Genomic DNA, 23,900 nt, shown 5'->3' on the forward strand with positions numbered 1-23,900 from the left:
AGAACCAAGATACTAAAATAATTTCTAAAGGACCTAACCGAAGTCTAAAGGAATGACTTTTTGCAATATTTGAGAATAAAGCAAGTAAAAAAGGTACTCTGTACATCAAGTCTGTTAAGGTGTCATTGACTACGTTTACATGGACATCAGTAATCAAATTATTTGCCTTAATCTGAATAAGACAGTAATATGATTACCGTTTCACATGTTATAACACATACTGTTCGGTTAACGCCATTGCATCACCACGCTATCGACATTTCCTCCAGAGTTTCATGTAATTTCGGGTGTTTCATTTTGAATTTGTCAACTTTAACTGCAGTTTGGCACTTTCACTTTCATTCAGGAACATTTCATGCATTCCCCCTTGACAAACGAGATATCGGATGCGAGTATGAACTGCTGGAAGAGTGTTGTTTTAATGGAATTTGTTACCACACGCCAAATGGGAAAAAACCCTCTGCATTTTGCAGTGCAGGTGTCTGTGGTCCTTCACTGACTCGGTAGGTGCAGAGAATAGTGTCCACCAGCTGTGTATATAGACTACCCTGTCTCAAAATGCGGCGAAAGGTCCTTCACAATGGTAATAGTTTGATTGCGGTGTTTACATGCCTGCATCGCACTTGTATATAATAAATAATACGACTAAAATCAGCATACTCCACATTTCTTAAATTGATTTCTGTTTAGTTAGAGACATAGTCATAATGTTAGACATACTGTTGTCATAATAGTCTTAGTCATAGTCAAACTAAGGCCCCGTTTACACTAATATGTTTTAGTTTTAAAGGCGTTTAGAATGAAAATGATCCATGTCCACACTGGCGTTTTACCTAACGTTTCTCAACAGCCCTCTGTCCACACTATACCACTGAAAACGCACATCACAATACCACACACACACACACTCTGGCATGCACTGCAGTGTAAAGTATGCACGTGTCTGAGCTTCAGGCAGTCAGTGGATGCTTTGAGCACACCTCCCCAGGTTCGTCAAGAATCTACTGCTGGATCTAATCTCACTATATTTGTTAAACGTGATATTTAATTCATCTTGTCTACATCTAACGATGTATTCCCAGACTTTCGTCTTTTGAATCTATTACTTGTTCTCAGGTCACGTGTTTTGGCTGAGTGCAAAGATAAGTTAATATATTAATTTATGTAACCACATACACTGATTCAGCACATTTGACTGATTGCTTGCATTTAAATCCTATAATGTATAAACTTATTGTACATTATACTTTTATAATGATCATTATTGAATATTAAAACTGATATTCAACAAAAGATAGGGTATGTTTCGTATTTTTCACTGAAAATGAGAGGTGGTTATGTTATATGCTCCCTTTTGTTATAAATATGCCTACAGTGAAGATGACACTCATATAAATATGAAGCTACACGACGCCTAAACATTATTGGTGTCTGTTAAGTTGCTAATATCAAAATGAAAATAGGGAGTTCCTTATATTATGTCTTCATTGTATTGTTAAAAAAGGGAAAACAACGTAGCCAGGGTGATGTGAATGACGCTATAAAGTACACTGTTCCCTTTGAAGATTTACCTGATGTGTCCTCGGGAGTTTGTTTTCGGAAAAAGCCCCAATCAGATAGGTGAATGTCTGCAGCCACGCCTCCGTTTTCAGACATCTCTGTTTTCCCCCATTCACACTGACATGGAGCAGCAGCATTTTAAAATGAAAATGGCCTCTTCAGCCTTTCCATAAGGCTCTGTTTTTGGCGCTCGAAAACTCCAGCGTAGTGTGAATGCAAAACTTATGCATTTTAAAACTAAAATGTATTAGTGTAAATGGGGCCTTAAGTAATCAAAAATCGCTGTTTACATGATAGACTCTTAATCAGAGTATTGTCTTAATCGTAGTAAACTCAAATTATTGGTGTCCATGTAAACATACCAAATCCCTTATGTCATTGCATGATAGTGTCAGGATCAAATTTCACCATTTCAGATTGATACAGACTAAAAGATCTAAAAGTTCTGTGGATATAAAGGCATGCTGAGACCCATTTTGAAGCACTGATTTACAGATAGAAGGGCAGGGGCGTGAAGATGTGTCAAGTGGTTTCAGCACACCTGTGGTGCCATGAAGTTGGAGAAATGTTCTGAGAGATTTGGTATAAATGGAGAACAGTGGGGAGCCCATGACTGAGCCCTGAGGAACCCCAGTGCTGAGAATATACTGTTAAGCAGTTTCCAGCTAACTGGATGAGAAGTAAACAAAACATAAACTGAATAGAGGTAAAAAAAAATTGCTGGCATGAGATCAAGAAGTGACTGACAAAAGGATATCATTTATGGGAAGTATAGTTGTTCAGTAGAGTGAATTGTTTTGAAGCTTGGATGGGCTGAAGTGGAATAAGTGGTCTACTGATCCCAGTACCCCTGCAATAGCAGAATGGTAAGATAAGATATCTTTTAGAATAAAGCGCAAGAAAGGATTTTTACTTACTTTTTGTTTGTTTTTTTACTTATTTCTTATCACTGCAGTTGCGTAAAGGTATATTTACCATTGCTCTGTGAAATTTTACAGGCGAAATCCAGTAATTGCAATAGTAAGTGCGCTTTGCTGAATATGATGGTCAAAATATTCTTCATCCAATATTCAAGAATCAAGACCAATACGAGCAACATATGCTCATTCTGAAAATGTAGCCCTATAAACATTTCTGGAGATCACAAATTCACAAAGCCAGAAGTATGTATGGCTGCACTTTGTCTTTAAAATGAACGCTACGGGGCGGTATGACGCCGTTCCTCCTCATGCTTACCAGCTGACCACTTACCTTCATATGGACGGCTTTTCCGCTCTTACCAATTTGTCCAGGTAGCTCGCCATGTACATCCAGGGACTTAAGACACAGAGAGGAGTTTACCAGAATGATGGTGCTCGAATCCAGTGAAGAGCGGTTGCAGAAAGCAAGTAAAACAAAAACAAAAGCCAAAAGATTAAATAAACAAGTAAATAACAAGGTGGGAATGTAGTAAAATCTAAAAAGGGGTAAAAATCAGGCGAGGGCTTTTCTTTTTCTGGATTGATTTTTAAAACACTGTTGGCTGGGTTTAGGGATGTGGGTGGTCACTGGTCAATTGGTGCTGACAGCAATTCTATGCCAAAAATAATTGAGCACACGGGTGACATTTGTTGTGGTTAACCAGCATAGAAGTAAAGTTCAGCAAACCAGACAAGTGCTGTATGGGACAAATCAAATGGGTTCAAAAAGTCATTTTTACGAGAATGTTAGTATTGTAAAAGATTAATCATTATTATTTGACAGTTTCTCGAGATTATGTCATTAGAAAGCATCTCAGTATGTTTCTTATGATTATGACTTGCAAACTATAGATATATTTTTTATTTAATGGTGTAATATTTTAACTTGCATTCAATCCCTGGAAAGGGAGGGTAACCAATAGTGTTAGAGATAACAATTAAACCAAGTCCCGCCCCAAGACTGACAAAAATCCAAAAAGTTTTGCGTGAGCAGAGAGAAGAGCTAGCGAGCGTGTGAGAGAATTGATCGCGTGGATTTAGCCTCTAGTGGATTTACGCAAGAAGAGCAGGCACTCGCCAGAGAAATCTGAGATATCAAAGAGCATACACAGCGGCCTCTAGTGGATTCATGAAAACAAACACTGCAAAAAATGTAGCTCCTGGGACAAATGTGGCGATCTCCAGAAATGCATATAGCGGTACGTTTTCAGAATGAGACTGGGTTGAATACAAAAGCTACTTGGGTTTTATAGTGACTTTTGTGTAAGCTGCTTTTTATGTTTCTCAGCATTATACGCAATGGACATCTTTGCTTTTTGTATTACTGATATTTGACTTGCTGATTGCACCTTAACTCCCTCTTTTTCATTACAGCACATTTAGTTTTGAATCATTTTATGCACACAAATGATATATTACCCTTTCTAAAATCCGCTGCAGGCACCCATTCCCAAAAGTCTTCAGCCGCTGTAGCAAAAAAGACCTGGACAACTACTTCCAGAAGGGAGGAGGAATGTGCCTGTTCAACATGCCCAACATGAAGGATCTGGTCGGGGGCAAGAGGTGTGGAAACGGCTTTGTAGAGGAAGGGGAGGAGTGTGACTGTGGAGAACCAGAGGTGATTTGTGCCTAAATGAATTATTGAATGAAATTACTTATTGATTTAGAGAATATTGAATCAGACCAATCATGAATTACTCATATATTTTTTTCCCTGAGAACAGTAGTGGGTAGGAAGTAAATGTAATAAATCAAAATTTGACAGTTAATATTAATTACCATTGACTACGCATTAATTGTTTATTCATGGAATGCTTGATATATTCATGCGATGTATTATTTGATTATTTTTACTGTGACAGTCTCTGACTAACCAGCTCAAAGTTTTCGTTTACCATATGGAAGGTGGACAAATAAATGTTAGCAAAACTATAGCAGAAAAATGGTGTTGTACCAAAGAGTGACAGATGAAAGCTAATTGCGTTTTTTATGTTCGCTCGCGTGTCTGTGTGTGTGTGTGTGTGTGTGTTAGAGAGAGAAAATGAGGAGCGTCCCACCTTGTTGCAAAGCCGTGTTTGACAGGCTGTCAGTGCGCATATAATGGCTGGGTGATTTGCCATCTGGTGCAGGTAGACTGAGGTAGCGTCTGTAACTCCTAGTCAATACATAAACACCTGGGCTACAGTTCTGGATGTTACCTGCTGCCAATATAACATTTAGTGAAACAATACCAGTTACCTTGCAGAAAAGGCTTGTTTGCAGTACGTAACTGAAAGCTGTTATAGTATACTTTTATTTTGACCTTTGAATCCAAACCATCATCTGCCGACTCTCTCTATTTACATAAAAAATAGAATTAACAGTGCAGGCCTGTCCTGGATGCATGTCTTTTATTTAATTATAGTCACTGATTCACACCATTTATTTATTTCTAGTGTGATAATCATAGCTGTCAGTTGCCCTTGATGCTCTGAAAATGTATGAAGTAGAAATTATGTTGATGTGTGTGTGTGTGTGTGTGTGCGTGCGTGCGTGCGTGCGTGCGTGTGTGTGTGTGTGTGCGTGTGTGTGTGTGTGTGTGTATGTGTGTTTATGTGAGACAGAGAAAGGCTATGTGTGTATGTAGAGCATATATGTGTGTTGTGACTGTTTCCTCCTCATTAAACACCCTAAAAACATCACGCACACACACACACATCCTCCCCTTCCTATATTCATTTTAAATGAATATTCTGTATGGTATAATTATTGGGCATCCGACACCTCCACACTGTGTATATCAGTGTCACACGTCAAGCGTTTTTAAATGCATTTTAGTGTCTGTGCAGTTTCTATTTTTGGTTGATTATTTTTGCACTTTAATCATAGCATGCAAATAGCTGCTATGTGCAAGCTAATACAATGGTGGCTGAAGTTATTAGAACACTTGGCATATGTAAAAGTTCAGTTCAGGCGATTTTTTTTTTTGTTGTTGAAATGGCCATTAGAATACCCATACAACAAATTAAAAAATATATCAATAAAGTCATCATACTCTACACTAACTGACAAAAATCTAAGTTTTAGGAACAGCAAATAATAACTTGACTTCTAGTTAATCATTTGTTATCAGAAGTGGCTTATATGAAAGGCAAAGGCCTCTAGATTAAGCTTATTTTCCCAAAATAAAATATGATCATGCCTTGATTTTGAATGATTTAGTTAGGACAGTAAGGTCTGACTTTGCTTAGACAAAAGTATAGAAATAATGTCCAGTATAGAATATAAAGTCATAGTGCAGTGGGAAAAGAATGAATATTGTGTATAACTCCCATGAGCTTGGAGGACTGCATCCATACATCTCTGACTCAATGACTCAAATCACTTATTAATAAAGTCATCTGGAACGGCAAAGAAAGCATTCTTGCAGGACTCCCAGAGGTCATCAAAATTCTTTGGATTCATCTTCAATGCCTCCTCCTTCATCTTACCCCAGACATGCTTAATAATGTTGACCTCTGGTGACTGGGCTGGCCAATCTTGGAGCACGTTAACCCTATTTGCTTTCAGGAACTTTGATGTGAAGGCTGAAGTATAAGATACCTCAGGCTGTTGATGTTGCCAGATCTCTCCCACGCCCCCATACTGAATGTAACCCCAAACTATGATTTTTACCCTCACCAAGCTTGACTCATTTTTATGAGAATCTTGGGTCCATGTGGGTTCCAATAGGTCTTCTGCAGTATTTGTGATGATTGGGATGCAGTTCAACAGATTATTTTTTGGAAAAATCTGCCACTTTTCTAAATGATCAACTAGAAGTCAAGTTATTATTTGTTGCTCTTACAATTGGGATCGATGACAAGAAGCTAGGCCTACCTCACTGTCATTTTCACACAATCTTGTTTTTTTACAGAATTAAAAGAATAGTCTTTGGCTTTAGTTGCAGAGGTCGTGGGAGAACATTGATAGTGTTGATGTTCTCAGTCAGGAAATATACAGACACTGTACCAGAGAAACATCCTACACACCAGAAGTGTGTCATACCAAATATTAGTTAAAAGTGGATAAAAACAGTATACGACCTACTTCATCTAATATTTGTTGTCCTCAGTGCAACATTATGAAATATAATATAACATTATGAAATATAATCATGCTTTGGAGGCAAAAAAAGGTAAATATTTTCAGATCTGTTAGCTACTACAACACAGATCTCATGGCAATTTGTGACTATGATGGATTGGCTAATTCTTATTAATATGTACAAGGTCAATTGTACATTTTAGTAAGATTTGCACATGTGTGCGTGCATGCGTGCGTGTGTGTGAGTGCATGTGCATATGCAATTTCCTTGCAATTTTACTTGCTCTGAGAGTGGCTGACCATGTAAGTTGAAGGCCACATGTTGATTTGCTTTGGTAGCCTTTTTAGAAGTGCCTTATGTGTGTATGTGAATTTTTTTTCTATCTCCCTCAGGAGTGCACCAATGATTGCTGCCACCCCAGCAATTGCACTTTGAAGGTGGATGCACAGTGTGCCCACGGGGTCTGCTGTGAGGGCTGCAAGGTGCATAACTATTTATCTGTCTATTTATCTATTTATTTATTTATTTTCTCTCCTGCTGCTTCCCTCTTTCGCTTCAACTCTGTCCTCTGTTCTCATTTAGTATGTTTTATATATAAGTGGTCGAGGCTTAGCAGGTTACCCTGGCCCTGTTAAACCTTGGTTATGTCTTAACCACAGCATTTGGATGCAAAAGTCATCTATTTTTCATTGACGCAGTCTCAAACTAGCTGTTTATACTGAAGAAATTAGATTTCTGCTATTACAACATTATACAGTGCATCCGGAAAGTATTCATAGCGCTTCGCTTTTTCCAAATTTTTTATGTTACAGCCTTATTCCAAAATGAATTTAATTAATTTATTTCCTCAAAATTCTACACACAATATCCCATAATGACAATGTGAAAAAAAGAGTTTTTAAAATTGTTACAGATTTATTAAAGATTAAAAAAACCTGAAAAAATCACATGTACATAAGTATTCACAGCCTTTGCTCAATACTTTGTTGATACACCTTTGGCAGCAATTACAGCCTCAAGTCTTATTGAATATGATGCCACAAAAAAATTTTTGCCCATTCCTCTTTGCAGTACCTCTCAAGCTCTATCAGGTTGGATGGTAAGCGACGGTGTACAGCCATTTTCAAATCTATGCAGAGATGTTCAATATGATTTAGGTCTGGGCTCTGGCTGGGCCACTCAAGGACATTCACTGAGTTGTTGTGAAACCACTCTAGTGATATTTTGGTGGTTTGCTTTGGGTCATTGTCCTGCTGGACGATGAACCGTTGCCCCAATCTGAGGTCAAGAGCACTCTGAAGCAGGTTTTCATTCAGGATGTCTCTGTACATTGCTGCATTCATCTTTCCCTCTTTCCTGACTTGTCTTCCAGTTCCTGCTGCTGAAAAACATCCCAACACCATGATGCTGCCACCATCATGCTTCACTGTAGGGATGGTATTAGCCTGGTGATGAGTGGTGCCTGGCTTTCTCCAAACACAACACCTGGTATTCAACTCCAAAGGGTTCAATTTTAGCCTCATTAGATCAAAGAATTTTGGTTCTTGTAGTCTGAGACTCCTTCAGATGCCTTTTGGCAAATTCCAGGCGGGGAGTGACTTCCGTCTGGCCACTCTACCATACAGGCCTGATTGGTGGATTGCTGCACAGATGCTTGTCCTTCTGTAAGGTTATCCTCTCTCTAGAAGAATGCTGGAGCTCAGACAGAGTGACCATCGGGTTATTGATCACCTCCCTGACTGAAGCCCTTCTCCCCTGATCACTTAGCTTAGATGGCCGGCCAGCTCTAGGAAGAGTCCTGGTGGTTCCGAACATCTTCCTCTTATGGACGATGGAGACCACTGTGCTCATTGGAATTTTCTGAGCAGCAGAAATTTTTCTATAACCTTCCCCAGCCTTGTGCCTCGAGACAATCCTGTCTCGGAGGTCTACAGACAATTCCTTTGTCTTCATGCTTGGTTTGTGCTTTGACATGCACTGTCAACCCTGGGACCTTATATAGACAGGTGTATGCCTTCTCAAATCATGTCCAATCAACTGAATTTACCACAGGTGAACTCCAATTAAGCTGCTGAAACATCTCAAGAATGATCTGTGGAAACAGAATGTACCTGAGCTAAATTTAGAGCTTCACAGCAAAGGCTGTGAATACTTATGTAGTTTTCAGTACTTATGGACTTTTCAGGTCTTTAATTTTAATAAATTTGCAAGATTTTTCAAAAAAAACATTTTCACATTGTCATTATGGGCTATTATGTGTAGAATTTTGAATAAAATGTAGAATTTTGGAATAAGGCTGTAATATGAATACTGTCCAGATGCACTGTACATACATTATTATATAAAATTCATTATTTTATGTGGTCACACTTTTCATTAGGGCTGTTCAGTATATTGTTTCAGCATCGATATCACAATATGTGAATCTGCAACACTCATATCGCAGGATCTGCTATGTCAACATTTACATATTTCCCATTTAATTACTGAATCTCTCTCAATATTGTTAGACTCCACCAAAAACCATAAAGTTCTGTTTATATCATTTTTTTCGAATGATAGGAACTTAGTTTTATTGTTTTCATCTGCACTTGAATTTTATTGTGTATATTTTTGGATTATTATATTTATATTTTTGCAGATGCTCGATCATCCCAATCGATGTACAATTATGAATTATTTGCAAATAGTTTTTAAGTCCCCTTGAGCAATTATATTCATATCAGCCTTGTATCCAGGGGGGTTCAGGTGGTTCAAAAGACCCAACCCCACTGAAAAAGGTCCAGAATTTGTCTTATATATGAGCTCATTTGTCCTATTTTGACTGCTAAGCCATCATAAATTGTGAAAATAATTCATCAAAGCCTTTAGGACCAAGCAGAATCTGACGTAAATGAAGTCATCTTTCACTACTGACTTACTGTATTGTTGTTAAATAGAGAATAGCCTTTATTTTTTTTAAAGAAAAAAATGCGAAAGAAAAAAGGACCTTATTTTAATGCTAGTCAAGTTAATGTTGTTATCCATGAATTTTCAAATGGACTTTTTACAAGACAGGCAAGAAAAATCGTTATTATTACAATATTGTTAATTGTTACATTATTATAATAATAATAATAATTATTATTATAATTATAATTATTATTATTATTATTATTATTATTATTATTATTATTATTATTATTATTATTATTATTATTATTATGTTTTAATTGTTCAATATACAAATGGGCAAGTTCTGACCAAGGAAAGTTCAATGTTCTAGCCAGTTTGTTATTTGCCTAATAAATGACAATAGGCTACAGTTTTTAATTTAAAACTTTAACATATTTCAGTGTTTTCCTTAATGATATATGATGTAATGAATTTGTATTTTAAAAATAAGTATTTTTTTTTCTTCATATTTCTTTATTCTAAATCTTTAGGAAATATTTTTACTACATCAAAAAGTGTGGATATAATGACCACTTGACAAGCTAATCCAGCTAAAAATAGTACTTAAAATGTCACTAAATGCAGTATTTAAACCATAATTAAATCGAAAATGAAGTGAATAACTGCACAAAGTCCACGATTTTAGAAAAAAGAACCACCCCTTTCACCAGCCTGGCTTTAGGCCTGCACATTTCAATATATATTGCAGAAAAACAAATAATCACAATATGAGTTTTTTCAATATTGTGCAGCCCTACTTTTCAGTGAAGTTCCATTTGTTAAGTTTAGTTAATTAAAAATACTGTATTACCTAACATGAATACACAAATATTAATTTCAACATTTAATAAAACTTAATTAAAATCAAATATTCCATCTGCTAATGTTTAAAGGGGGTATGTTCTCTTAAGGATGCTTATCATTTTACTTGCGCTTCTTTATCTCTTGCACAGATTTGATGCTAGTAAGGCATTTACAGTAGTCGTCATCTTTGTTTCTGCATTCTAGAGAAACACCAGCGGCTACACTTTCATATCACTATGTTCTCTGTATGTAGTTTGCCCACCACCTGCTCTCTTCTTCTTTCATCAAAGTCCTCTAGTCTACTTATCGTGCCCTCTGCCCACAGCTGAAGCAAGCCGGCACCATGTGCCGTGGACCAGCCGGTGCCTGTGATCTGCCGGAATACTGCACAGGAGGCTCTCCTTACTGCCCCTCCAACGTTTACCTCCTGGACGGGTCATCATGTCAGTATGGTCGTGCCTACTGCTATAATGGCATGTGTCTGACCCATGAACAGCAGTGCCTGCAGCTGTGGGGTTACGGTAAGATACATGCTGTCTGGCCATGTGCCTTTAGTTTTTAGAGAAATTACATTTGAAAGTTATATTATGGATTCATTAACTCTTAGAAAAAATGGCACAATGTTGTACCAAAGAAGGTACAAACCATTGTCACTGGGGCAGTACCTATTTATGGGACATAATTGTACCTTAAGACAAAAAAAAAACTAATTTGTACCATTGCAGTTTGTACCTTTAAAAACATGTTTTGTACCACAGGAAACCAAAATGTTCCTTTGGTTTTTAAAACCTGCCGATACAATATTGTACCTTCATCAAAGGTACAAATCTGATCCATGAAGGTACCACTACAGTGACAAGATATTTTGTACCTTAACAGTGTCAAAAATGCTTACCAAACATTTATTTAAAATGCCTTAAATGTTTAGTTTACAACACCTATAGTTTTGTTTAACAGATGTTTTGAATTATAGAACTTAACAATGAATGTTTATGAGTTTCTTTAAACATGCTTTTAAACTATGAATCATGACTTAATATGGAAATTATCACTTTGTCTTTCCAGTCATATATATTTTCATAGATATTGTAATAAAGGTGTTGTCCAACGCTTACTGTATGTTTTATGAGAACAATTGTGTACCTTCATTTTAATACACTCTCAGAAATAAAGGTACAAGCGCTGTCACTGAGGCAGTACATTTTTAAAAGATACATATTTGTACTAAAATAGTCCACAGTGGTACCTATAAAAGTGCATATTAGTACCCAAATGTAGCTAAAAAGTACCTTTGAGGTACCATTATGGACACTTCAGGTACAAATATGTACCTTTTGTAAAAGGTACTGCCCCAGTGACAGCTCTTGTACCTTTATTTCTGAGAGTGTACCTTAAAAAGGTATAGAACAATATCATAAGAGGTATTTTCTGTACCATATAAGGTACAATTTTTTTTACAAAGGTACAAAACTGATCCTCAAGGAACATTATTTGTATGAAAATGGCTCTCTACAGTAGTTTAAGAGAGTGATAACATTTTTGTTTTAGTTAATATAGTTTTTCAGCAAAAATGCACTAAATGAATCAGTAAGATTAGAATTAACGTGTAATGACAGTAAAGACATGTGATGTTATGGAAAACATCTGTTTTGCTGTTATACAACTGTTTTAAAAGCACTATAACTGTTTTTAAAAAAATGATAATACATTTTTTTTAAATTAGGCAATTTAAACAATGTGTACTGTTGGGGATGTTTTCATCCACTTTGGGATGACTTTGAGTCTTAATTTGGCCATAACTTTTTCTGTGTTTTAGCTAGCGGAATGATTTTTGCAGACACGTTTTATTTTGACACACATTTTGACACAAATGTACTACCCTTTCATTATGTTTGGGATGAAAACATCTACTGAATTAAACTGCTGTAAAATGCATCAAATTATTATTATTATTATTATTTGCATAAATCTGTTAATAAACCTCAGTCCTGATCAAAACGACTAAATTGTTTTGAAAAATACAGTATTTTAACTGTTAAATAGCTAAAATCATAAATGATGTCACTGATTTGGTGAAAAAAAACACACAAGATGACATATTTTCAATATAAAAAGTAAATGTGGACAGGATTTTTTTAAACCTTTTTATCACAGTCTTAGACATGTAAAACAACATTGCCTTTGATGCATTGTTTTTGATTAATTGTCATTTTTTTTATTCCTAATTTAATGTTGCTGGCTGTTTTTGCCCCATTGACTTTCATTATAACCACATGTTTTATTACAAGACCATGACACCACTTACTCAAGCATTTTTGATTGTTGGTGGTTTTCCTTGTTGGGATGAGGTCAAATTTGTCATTGTTAATGTTGATCCTCAGTTGACACCATTAACCCTTTAGATAGGCCTGTGCAAAAAAAGCTTAGTTTCTCGATTTTTATATGGAGTATAACAGCAAAATAAAGTGTGTGTAGTTGGGTCTGTGAGTGTGTGAGAGTATGAGAGTGACCTTTACGTACTTACCTTGATGTGTCTGAGAAAATCAAAATATGCATCTCAGCTCTCAGAACTACATGGAGTAAACAAAAACAAAGACTGTTTATTTATGCACCATCAAATGTGGTTATAATATAAGTCCAATGGGACAAAAACAGCCACGAACAGTAAATTAGGGAGAATAAATTAAAATCTAGTTGAGTTAAAATCCTGTGATTTTTAAAAACATTTAGTAGTTTTGATCAGGGCTGGGGTTGAATAACAGAATTATGCAAAAAAAAAAAAAAAAAGTAAAATATTTAACTGATGCATTTGACATATTATTAATTCAGTAGATGTTTCATCACGTACATACCAAAAGGGAAGTTAATTTGCCCAATGCACAAGGGTTAAATTAAAAAAACACTATTTAAAATTGTAAATACTTACTTTGTATGTAGGATTAAATAAATGCAGGCTTGGTGAGCATAACACATTTCTTTAATAAATATATAAATGATAATAATAATAATAAAGAACAATTTTGTGTTCTTTGTATCATTCTGTTTACATAATGGCACAACATGATCACTTTCATTATAAATCATTTAACTTCAGATAATATTCAGTTTATTTCTGTTTCAAAAAATAAGATTTTTTTATATTAATAAAAATCAATAAAGTTTAGATTAAATTGAATTTTTTGATAATTCGTTCTTATTGAATGCTCATTTATACCAAAAAGAATCTTATGCCAAATATCTCTTTTAATTCCCTAAACCCAGCTTTCAGAATAATGTTTTAATCCTAATAAACCCTTCAGTGTTTAGTCAGCAGCGATGATCAAATAGTGCTTGATGTTGATTATTTAGTGAGAGCTCATGGCGTTTGGCTGTACACCTCCAGTGTGTTCTGGGCTCGTGTCCAGTCAGCCTCTTTGGCTGTCAAACAGACAGATCACAGCAAATGTACTTTGTCATTTGAAGGGTGAGTGGATGTTGACGTGTTTGATGGTCTCTGCGTGCAACAGATATTATCATAGTCAATAATTGAGCAGCTAATTTTTAATTGTTAAATCATTTAATTATTTGTAACGTAGCACAATATTAAAAATGCTACTAGTGGCATATTCACCTTTTAAATACTTTTGCTCAAACAATTTCCACTTGAATTTATTACATTATCTTTAATGAAGAAATAACTGGTGGCATGAAGCCAGTAGAGTCATGTTTACTCTACAGCTCTGTTTGGAGACCCTGACTGTAATTGACATTTCTCAGAGATAACGTGTGTTAACTAAATAAGTGGATATGTCCAGGTGCACAGCCGGCACATGACGCCTGTTTTCAAGATGTGAACGCTGCGGGAAACGCCTTTGGAAACTGCGGCAAGGACAGTCATGGCAACTACATGAAGTGTGAGAAGAGGTGAGGTGGTACTTCAGTATTTCAAGCAGCCGGATATATAAGCAATATACAGTTCCTGTCAAAGAACTTGCTGACCTGAAGGGAAATCTGCAATTTCTGCAAGTAGCAATTCAGACTTCTTTAAACCCCTTACAGCATAGTTATTTCTCTTGTGGCTTTACCTGTACATTAAAAAGAACAAACTAATACATTATAAAGAACAAGCTAATGTATTAAGAAGTGAATGAAAGAAATAATCTAAAAAAGTTGCAGCACTGCAGACTCAGCAGTTTTTACATTTGACAAACTTGTATAAAAGTGAAAAAAAAATTGCAGCTTATTCGTCATTCTCAAAACCAGTGTGATTTTTAAGATGAGATTTTCTTTCGATCAGACTGTTATCTAATTTGCTTTTCCCATGGCTGACTTTATGCTGAAATGGCTGCGAGCAAAGATGACTGTGATTGAGAACTTTCCATCTCTCATGTCAAATCTGCCAACAGTGATGCCAAATGCGGTAAGATACAGTGCCACAGTGCTGCCAAGAAGCCAAAGGGCACTAATGCTGTGTCCATAGACACCACCATCCGGACAGACGGCATTGAGGTGAAGTGTCGGGGCACCTTTGTTTACAGCACTCAAGATGGGCAGGGCGATCTTCCAGACCCTGGGCTTGTCATGACGGGCACCAAGTGTGGAGAGGGGAAGGCAAGCATTAATATTATTATTATTATTCATTCATTAATTTGTTTTCCACTTAGTCCCTTTATTAATCAGGGGTCGCCACAGTGGAATGAATTGCCAACTTATCCAGCATATGTTATTACGCAGCGGATGCCCTTCCAGCCGCAACCCAGTACTGGAAAACATCCATACCCCCTAATTCACACACATACACTACATACATATGCAAATTAGCCTATATCCAGTTCCCAATAGCGCATGTGTTTGGACTGTGGGGGAAACCGGAGGACCCAGAGCTGAATAAGCTAAATTGTCCGTAGTGTATGTGTGTGAATGAGTGTGTATGGATGTTTCCCAGTACTGGGTTGCAGCTGAAAGGGCAAACATATGCGTAAAACATATGCTGGATAGGTTGGCGGTTCATTCCGCTGTGACGACCCCTGATTAATAAAGGGACTAAGTTGAAAAGAAATGAATGAGTACATTTTTTATTGATTCAATATGTATATTCAGTTTATATAAATCTTCATTTAGCTTTTGATATTAAACTTAATTAGTTGTGTATTATTCAGTGGAGACATGTCTTGAGAATGTTTCACAGTGTGTCATTTAATCAATATTTCATTTATGTATTAATAAAATGAATGTCTTGCGTTGAAGTGTTGATTTATTCTGGTTTTCCTTTCCTTCAGGTGTGCAAAGATCGGCGATGTCAAAATGCCTCTTTCACTGAACTGGAATCCTGCATTGCCCGTTGCCATGGACATGGAGTAAGTAATTCTTCTGTATATATATATATATATATATATACAGTATATGTGCAGTATATATGCAATATATATACAGTATATACAAGAGAAAAAGTAAGAAGAGTAGATCACAGTGATAAACTGTATCTAATCACAGCTATATCACAAAGCTACCAGTATGCATTTATACAAGTGTGTTGATCAGTAAGAAACAACCACTGAGTGTTTTAAAAAATCCATGTGTGAGGAACTACTTCTTTCTGCTAGAGATTTAAATCTCAAGGTAAACCTCCATTACTAATTTAAAAACATTGCTTTAGAGGTAATTTCAAAGTAAAAATGTGCTACTTCATTGATGTTAATAGCTTATTGTATTATGTGTATTATTATAAGTGAGAGAGACTGATTGATTACTTCCCTATGCATTCATTCTTCAGGTCAGTCTCATGTTCACAATAAAACATAATTACGTTAATTGGTTAATGTCTGCTATAAAAAGCAATCTTTCTCAGAGTTTATATATTTCACAGTTTTATACGCTCAGGACAACTGTGTCCCGAGCATTTATTGTCTGGAGTTTGGGGCTTTAAACTATGAGTTTTAAACTAAAAAAGGGGCGGGCCGGTGGCACAGTGGACAGTGCTGTCGCCTCACAGCAAGAAGGTCACTGGTTCGAGTCTTAACTGGGTCAGTTGGCATTTCTGTGTGGAGTTTGCATGTGCTCCCCGTGTTGGTGTGGGTTTCCTCAGGGTGCTCTGTATGCTGGGTAAGTTGGTGGTTCATTCTGCTGTAGCAACCCCTGATTAATAAAGGGACTAAACCCAAAAGAAAAAGTATGAATAAACTCAAAAAGTAAGTGTTTGTGCTACCTTAAATTTTAGAGTTTTTAAAGTTTTTTTAAGTTTACTTCATTTTAATAGAGAAGTTGTCTTAACTCAGGTTAAAGCTGACAGGACTTGACAATACAAGTGTATTGCACGTGGTCTAAGTTTAGTTAACTTAAATAGATAAGTTGTTGTAATTAAGAATGATGTTGATATATAGGACATTATAATTCAAGCATTATGGACATGGTTTTAGTTTGCTGAACTTACTGTAAATATTGATGTTGGCTCTTCAGATGACTCTTTTTATTTAAGTATAATACATTCATCCATGCAAAACTTTGATTTATAAGTTGTCAACACATTCAATCCAGATAAGTTAGCATAACTCATATTAACATAATATTAAGTTGTCATAACTAATTATCACCATAATTTTTACAGTGTAAAGACAGACTCTTCTCTACATCTAAAGATCTAACAATGTAATCTGCACTGAGCTGGATATTTCACATCATTTAGAAAATAGTTTATGCTTAAAACAAGACACATATTATGCAAGTTTGCTTGTTTGCTTATCTTGTTTTAACCCTCAAGCATCCCTAAGGACATTTATTATCTAAATGTATTTATATGTATTTTTATGTTCTGGGTAGGGCATAAGACTAAAAAATGCAGATCACGGAGATTTGCACGCGTGCTGCATTCACCTGCACAAGAGAGAGATAGTGACTGCGGTAAAAACAAATGCTCAATCAAAACTTTTTAAAATCCTGAATCAATATTGGAGTTAGTTTCTTTTAGAGAGGTAATGTTATGCTTTAAAACAATTTTAGTCACGCAAAGCTTGTTTAGATTGTGTTGTTCTATGAATGGGTTATATGACCAGAAGTGTTGTTCAGCCACTAAAATCTTCCGGCGAAAGATTGATGTGACTATTTTCAGTTTCATAAGGTGCAGAGCATTGATGATGTAGATTTTTATTTAGTTTAACAACAAAACATCAGTGAATAGCGCTATTCTGCCTCTCCTGCTTTACTGAGGTGAAGTTGCTTTTATATTTCACATTGGTTCATTTTTGAACAATGACAGCCTGTTATGCAGCCTCTATATTGTTTACCATCCTACTCTGAATGTTCGGTCTGAAATAGCATGGTCCGTTTACCATCTGAACACACAATAAAAGAAGACTTGATCCAACAATGTTAACTGAAAACTAAATCACCTTACTGTTCACTTTGCCCTAAGATGAGCACCCATAAGAATCAAATGGAAAATACTTCAATTCAATGCATTTTTGGCCTATCAATCAAACGAATGCCAGTCATCAAAAATACGTAAATTGATAGAATTTATATTGATACATTCATTTATTCATTTTCTTTTCAGCTTAGTCCCTTTATTAATCCGGGGTCGCCACAGCGGAATGAATTATCAACTTCTCCAGCACAAGTTTTACGCAGCGGATGCCCTTTCCAGCTGCAACCCATCTCTGGGAAACAACCATACACACTCATTCACACTCATTCACTACGGACAATTTAGCCTAACCAATTCACCTGTACCACATGTCTTTGGCCTGTAGGGTAAACCGGAGCACCCGAAAGAAAACCACCAAATGCAGGAAGAACATGCAAACTCCACACAGAAATGCCAACTGACCCAGCCGAGACTCAAACCAGCGACCTTCTTGTAGTGAGGCGGCAGCACTACCTACTGGGCCACTGCGTCACCCTATATTGATACAACATTTGATTTAGGTTTTTTTTTATGAGTTCATACCTGAAACTAGGGGCTGCAGTGGAGTTATTTGTACTGATATTTTTGCAGTGTAACAGTATTTGTTTTTAACATCTGTAAATGCTGCAAAATTAAACATGCCGTCGCTACTCCTAAATGTTGGCTGTACAAATGCTATATTTTAGTATTGCTTTTCACTTGGAGTCTCTCTTTAACCCAGAGTGACTCATTCACTGGATTTCACACCTGTAAATCCTTTAAAACCGCCCTCTGGGACGCTCATCTCCAGACACATACTGCGCCACTAATAAAAAATAGCGCTTTCTTATATTAGCACAGCTAGAGCATTTGATTTGTGTATTTTCTAGTCAAACAGTTGTAAACAGCCTTAAAGCCGTATAAAGTCAAATTTTGTCTTTCTTAATCCGTTTGCCCTCCTCCTGTCACTCTCTTTTGTCAGCGTTTCTTTTATTTCTTTATTTCTTGCTTATTTACCCAGTGGCTTTTCAAAAGGGCAGCCAAATACGACAGGTCTTTGCGGGGAGATTAGAGATTCAGAAAGAGCTTTTCTATTATTCATTTGCATTATCATTTGATTCATATTGATTGTATGGTTTAGGGAAGTGTGGATGGAGAATAAAGTGAGTGATTGTGGTATTTGCGCACAGCACATTTTCTCTCCTTTCCACTGTTGCTGTCTTGCCTCTGGGTTAGATTGAAGCGTGTAAAATATTCTGTGTTAAAAGAAATTCCATTAAGATGAAAGGCTGTATATTCTGTATTTGCCCTATACTCTAAAAGACGTGACGAAAAACCTTCCCTGCTATTGCAGCATGAATGTGCGTATAGGTAAATGACTACTGATGATTAGAAAAGCTAAAACTTACTTAAGAAAAAGTATAAATCAAAACGAAACAAAAAAAATGAAACTGTTGTTTGAAGTGAATTGTAATCGACAGGATTTTATACACGAATAATCTGGCCATCCTTGTGTTCAGCTGGGAAGGATTGTACCAGCTGTCCACATTAGGGGCTTAGTAACTACTAGCATGTTCTCTAAAAAGTCTATTGTAAAATAAAATAAAATAAGTAATAAACTGTAGCCTACATAATGAGAGTAAAGCACTCCCAACAATAGACTATTAATAGGTCAGTGTTGCAAACACTCCCATTAAAGGTCCCATAAAATTAAAAATAAATGTATTTAAAAAAAAATTGAAAAACGTTTTTAGATGTTAGTATTAGCATTGTTAGCTTTTAGCATATCTATAAGCTAGTGTGCCCAAAAACATTGACAAAATTCGATCCATATCCATCCAACTGATGGATCAAGAGGCTTTACATTTGATGTGCTTGAGCTCAACCCCTATGGCTCAAACTCTCCCACTGGCAGAGCTGTGATAAAGCAAAACACTATTGGCTGTTTAATAAAAGAGGAGGAGCTACACTATGTCCCACCCTCTCTTCATGTTTCGGTTGAGATAACATCAAATGTCGAATGAAAATTACTATTAAGATTTCACGATTAAGATATTCACATGAGGCGTCAGCTTCAACGCTTCCCATTCACTTTGAATGGGTGACGTCAGGCGTTGCCGAACTGCATCGCTTCAGAGGTGTTGCTTGCTGCAGAAGTTGGGACTTGCTCAACATTTCAAGCGCCGACGGAAGCGTCAGCCAATCAGATCGCTGTATGCAAATACACCAGCTCAGGCAGTGGCCTATTGCTGACTAATTTCATTGGCTGACGCTGCTATGACGATCGCGTCAGCCCCAACTTCAAACTTCAAACTCAGACTTATCCCAGTAAACTACTAATTTGCTGATACTAAGCCAGTAGTTAATAGTGGAAACTGGTAATTAAATAAAAATTCTTAGCTTTTTTAATGACTTTAGCTAATTTTGTTACAGAATCAGCCATTTCAAATAATTTGTTTAATAAATTATTCCCCAATTAAAAGTTTTTCTTGGCGGATTCACTTTAATTTGAAAGATAAGTATTGTTATTAAAAGTATCTAGATTCAAAAGATTGTTTTATCATTGTAAAACAATCATCGTTGTGGTATTTTATTAAGATAGACTAGTCTTGATCTTGAGTTGGTCTCGTTTTGTCGTTCTTTGTCTTTTATTAGTCTCAAGTCATGGCCTGTGTCTGAAATTGCCTACTACTCAGTAGGTACAGTAATCGAATTTGAATTTACTACTCGACCGTTAGAAATGTACGTTCTATACAGTATAAATGTCAGTAGCATGAATACAACTCAGATGTACTTTATTCGCCATTTTGTCATGATCCCATGACTTTTGCGTCACTTCACTCCCATTTATGAATTCGATGCAACATGGGATAGCGTAACGTGCATCGGATACGCACTTTAGTATATCGCAAAAAGTAGTAGTAAGTGGTATTAAATACACCTGGTTATTACTCTGTTTATGTAATGACTATATTCTACGTACATATACATATGTATGTGAAACTATTTTGTAGAATAAAGTGCTACTTTAATAACAATTCAGATATCCCTGCTGAAAAATCCAGCTTAAACCAGCCTAGGCTGGTTGGCTGGTTTTAGCTGGTTGACCAGCCTGGTTTTAGAGGGGTTTTGGTCATTTCCAGGCTGGTTTCCAGCTATTTCCAGCCTGGTCTTAGCTGGTCAGGCTGGAAAATGACCAGCTAAATCCAGCTAAAACCAGCTTGACCAGCCTGGTTTAAGCTGGACGTCTCCCAGCCTGACCAGCTAAGACCAGGCTGGAAACCAGCCTGGAAGTGGCCAAAACCCCTCTAAAACCAGCCTGGTCAACAAGCTAAAACCAGCCAACCAGGCTAGGCTGGTTTAAACTGGATTTTTCAGCAGGGATTAGACTTGCATCCTGTTTACCATCTTCTGTATATCATAAGTAGGCATATTCAAATGCAGACCTGCAGTGCAGTCACACCAAAATCTTCCAGTGTAAATCCTCTTTTATTCATCTCTAACGTGTTGTTTTGCATGCAGGTGTGTAACAGTAATGGGAACTGCCACTGTATCCGTGGATGGGCTCCCCCTTTCTGTGAGAAACCAGGTCTCGGGGGAAGTGTGGATAGTGGACCTGTGCAGTACGACAGTGAGTTCACCTTCAACTTTCACTGCACATATGCCTCCACTCTTGCTCTTCTTTAATCTGTCTTATAGATAGATTTATCTGAGATTTTATCACTTGTGCGCTCTCTCTCTTTCTCTCTCCATCTTTCGCACTGTCCCTTTCTTCCTCACACCTCTTATCAGATGTCACCTTGACCATTAATCTGTACAGTTCAGCTTTTCTTCCTAGAACTCAAAGCAATGATATCTTTGCTGTGTTGAAAAATTTTAAGTGGAAATCTAAGCATTTCAAAATGTAATACTCACTCTTTTCATTTACTGCCATCAACAGTTTCATGAAGAAACTTTCCATTTAACAAAAGGTTCTTTATAGTAAAATAATATTTATTTAAATGATTAAAGTTTAAAGTAGGGCGACACGGTGGCGCAGTAGGTAGTGCTGTCACCTCACAGCAAGAGGGTCACTGGTTCGAGCCTCGGCTGGGTCAGTTGCCGTTTCTGTGTGGAGTTTGCATCTTCTCCCCTGCGTTCGTGTGGGTTTCCTCCGGGAGCCCCGGTTTCCCCCACAGTCCAAAGACATGCAGTACAATTGAATTGGGTAAGCTAAATTGTCCGTAGTGTATGTGTGTGAATGAGAGTGTATGGGTGTTCCCAGTGATGGGTTGCGGCTGGAAGGGCATCCGCTGCGTAAAACATGTGCTGGATAAGTTGGCGGTTCATTCCGCTGTGGGGACCCCACATTGGTGAAGGGACTAGGCCGAAAAGAAAATGAATGAATGAAGTTTAAAGTGACGGTACTTTTTTGGAACCAAATATAACCCACCTTGTTGTTGTTACTATTTTAATAGTTTACTTACTGTTAGTTACTGTTAGTGAACTTGCTTATAGTTACTGTTTATAGAAGTGTAATATAATAGATTTGAATAAGAAAATAGGATGTGTAGTGTAATGCTAAATATATATATAAATATTATTCATTCATTCATTTTATTTTCAGCTTAGTCCGTTTATTAATCAGGGGTCGCCACAGTGGAATGAACCGCCAACTTATTCAGCATATGTTTTACACAGCGCATGCCCTTCAAGTTGCAACCCATCACTGGGAAACATCCATACACACTTATTCACACACATACACTATGGACAAATTAGCCTACCCAATTTCCCCATACCACATGTCTTTGGACCATGCGAACACTGGGAGAACATGCAAACTGCAAACAGAAACGCCAACTGACCCAGCTGAGGCTCGAACTAGCAACCTCTTGCTGTGAGGCGACAGCACTACCCACTGCGCCACCATGCCACCCCTATATAAACATACATTATTCAAAATATATTATAGTTGTTATATTAAGTATACTTTAGTTATATATAATATAACTGTAATATAAAATTGTATATATAGTTTTTTAATTACATTACTGGGTGATACTGGGTGCATACAGATAACACTAAAAAACACTACAAGGGTACTATAAAAGACATGTTTGGCTTGATTTGTTTCTATTTTCAGACCAATTTAGAAATAGTTTCGAAACAAATCTTTGCTCGGATTGGTTTAATGCATGTTGAGCTCAAAACACACCCATAACTCATTTAGAGAATAAGCACAACCCTGTTAGACAATGCACCGGGGTGCAAAATGTATTTTTCCATCATTAAAATGGAAAAAGTAGATTCGGACACACCCTTAATGCTTTTGCGCCTGCTCTTTAGACTTTGCACCTAGATCAGTGGTCAGGAACCATTTTAATTTTTTTGGCAAATGTATTTTCTTAAAGAGCCATTAGGGATATATATGAAGCATCACATGTTGAGCAAGTCCATGTATTAATAAAGGACAATTTGTAGAATTTCTTTCTTTTCACCACTCATGAACATTGTTTGAATTTTATGGTGCAAGGTTACCATCGAAATGTAAATGGCATGCCCTTTATTGGTGTTGCAATTCAAGCTAGTCCACAGCGCCAAACAACCTTTTATTCTTATTCATTTTAGGTCATTCAAAGGTCATTTTAATTGTATTTTCAAAAGGAAACAGATTTTTGAATGGGGTCCCTACCTGACCTAGATCGTCAAAATAGAACCCTTAAACTTTGACTTAGCCTACTTTCATTAAAAAAAAAACATTAAAAAAAAACATTAAAATGAGTACTGGGTTTAGCTGGAAGGGCATGCGCTGTGTAAAACATATGCCAGAATAGTTGGCGGTTCATACCACAGTGGCGCCCCGTTGATAAAATAAGAGACTAAGCCGAAGGAAAATGAATTAATGAATGAAATGATCCCAAACATTTAAATAGTGTAAATATTAGTGTAAATATTAGTGGTGTCCAATATAATTGTAATTAAATAAAATTTTGTGAAAATAAAAGGCTTATTGTTAGCAGTCTGACAATGAGTAGTTAAAAAAGTGGGTATAAAAATTCCCAGCTAATATTTCTTCTTGTTCATGCGTCACACTGGGAATTGAAGGTCAAGTTGCACTGCATTAACTGGTTACGTGCTGCCAGTTTTAGAAATGCAGCAGGTCGTTTGAGTACTATACTAAAAAAGTAATGTGATGGTGTGCTATTTTGAACGTAGCCATAGACGTTATTATAGCACA

At 36.6% G+C, this 23,900-nt stretch overlaps 1 protein-coding gene across 1 annotated transcript in view; it reads left to right on the top strand.

Annotated features, from left to right (window-relative positions):
* adam19a (ADAM metallopeptidase domain 19a) overlaps positions 1 to 23,900 on the top strand; it is a 218,183-nt gene that overhangs the window by 169,320 nt on the left and 24,963 nt on the right. The window contains exons 12-18 of the mRNA XM_056462266.1: positions 3,960 to 4,137; positions 6,978 to 7,067; positions 10,649 to 10,844; positions 14,118 to 14,226; positions 14,709 to 14,913; positions 15,582 to 15,659; positions 21,203 to 21,311. Coding sequence (XP_056318241.1) covers positions 3,960 to 4,137; positions 6,978 to 7,067; positions 10,649 to 10,844; positions 14,118 to 14,226; positions 14,709 to 14,913; positions 15,582 to 15,659; positions 21,203 to 21,311 — 965 coding nt within the window. The remainder of the gene's footprint in view (positions 1 to 3,959; positions 4,138 to 6,977; positions 7,068 to 10,648; positions 10,845 to 14,117; positions 14,227 to 14,708; positions 14,914 to 15,581; positions 15,660 to 21,202; positions 21,312 to 23,900) is intronic.

This window comes from Danio aesculapii, chromosome 7 (assembly GCF_903798145.1).
Source record: "Danio aesculapii chromosome 7, fDanAes4.1, whole genome shotgun sequence".
Taxonomy (NCBI): Eukaryota; Metazoa; Chordata; class Actinopteri; order Cypriniformes; family Danionidae; genus Danio; species Danio aesculapii.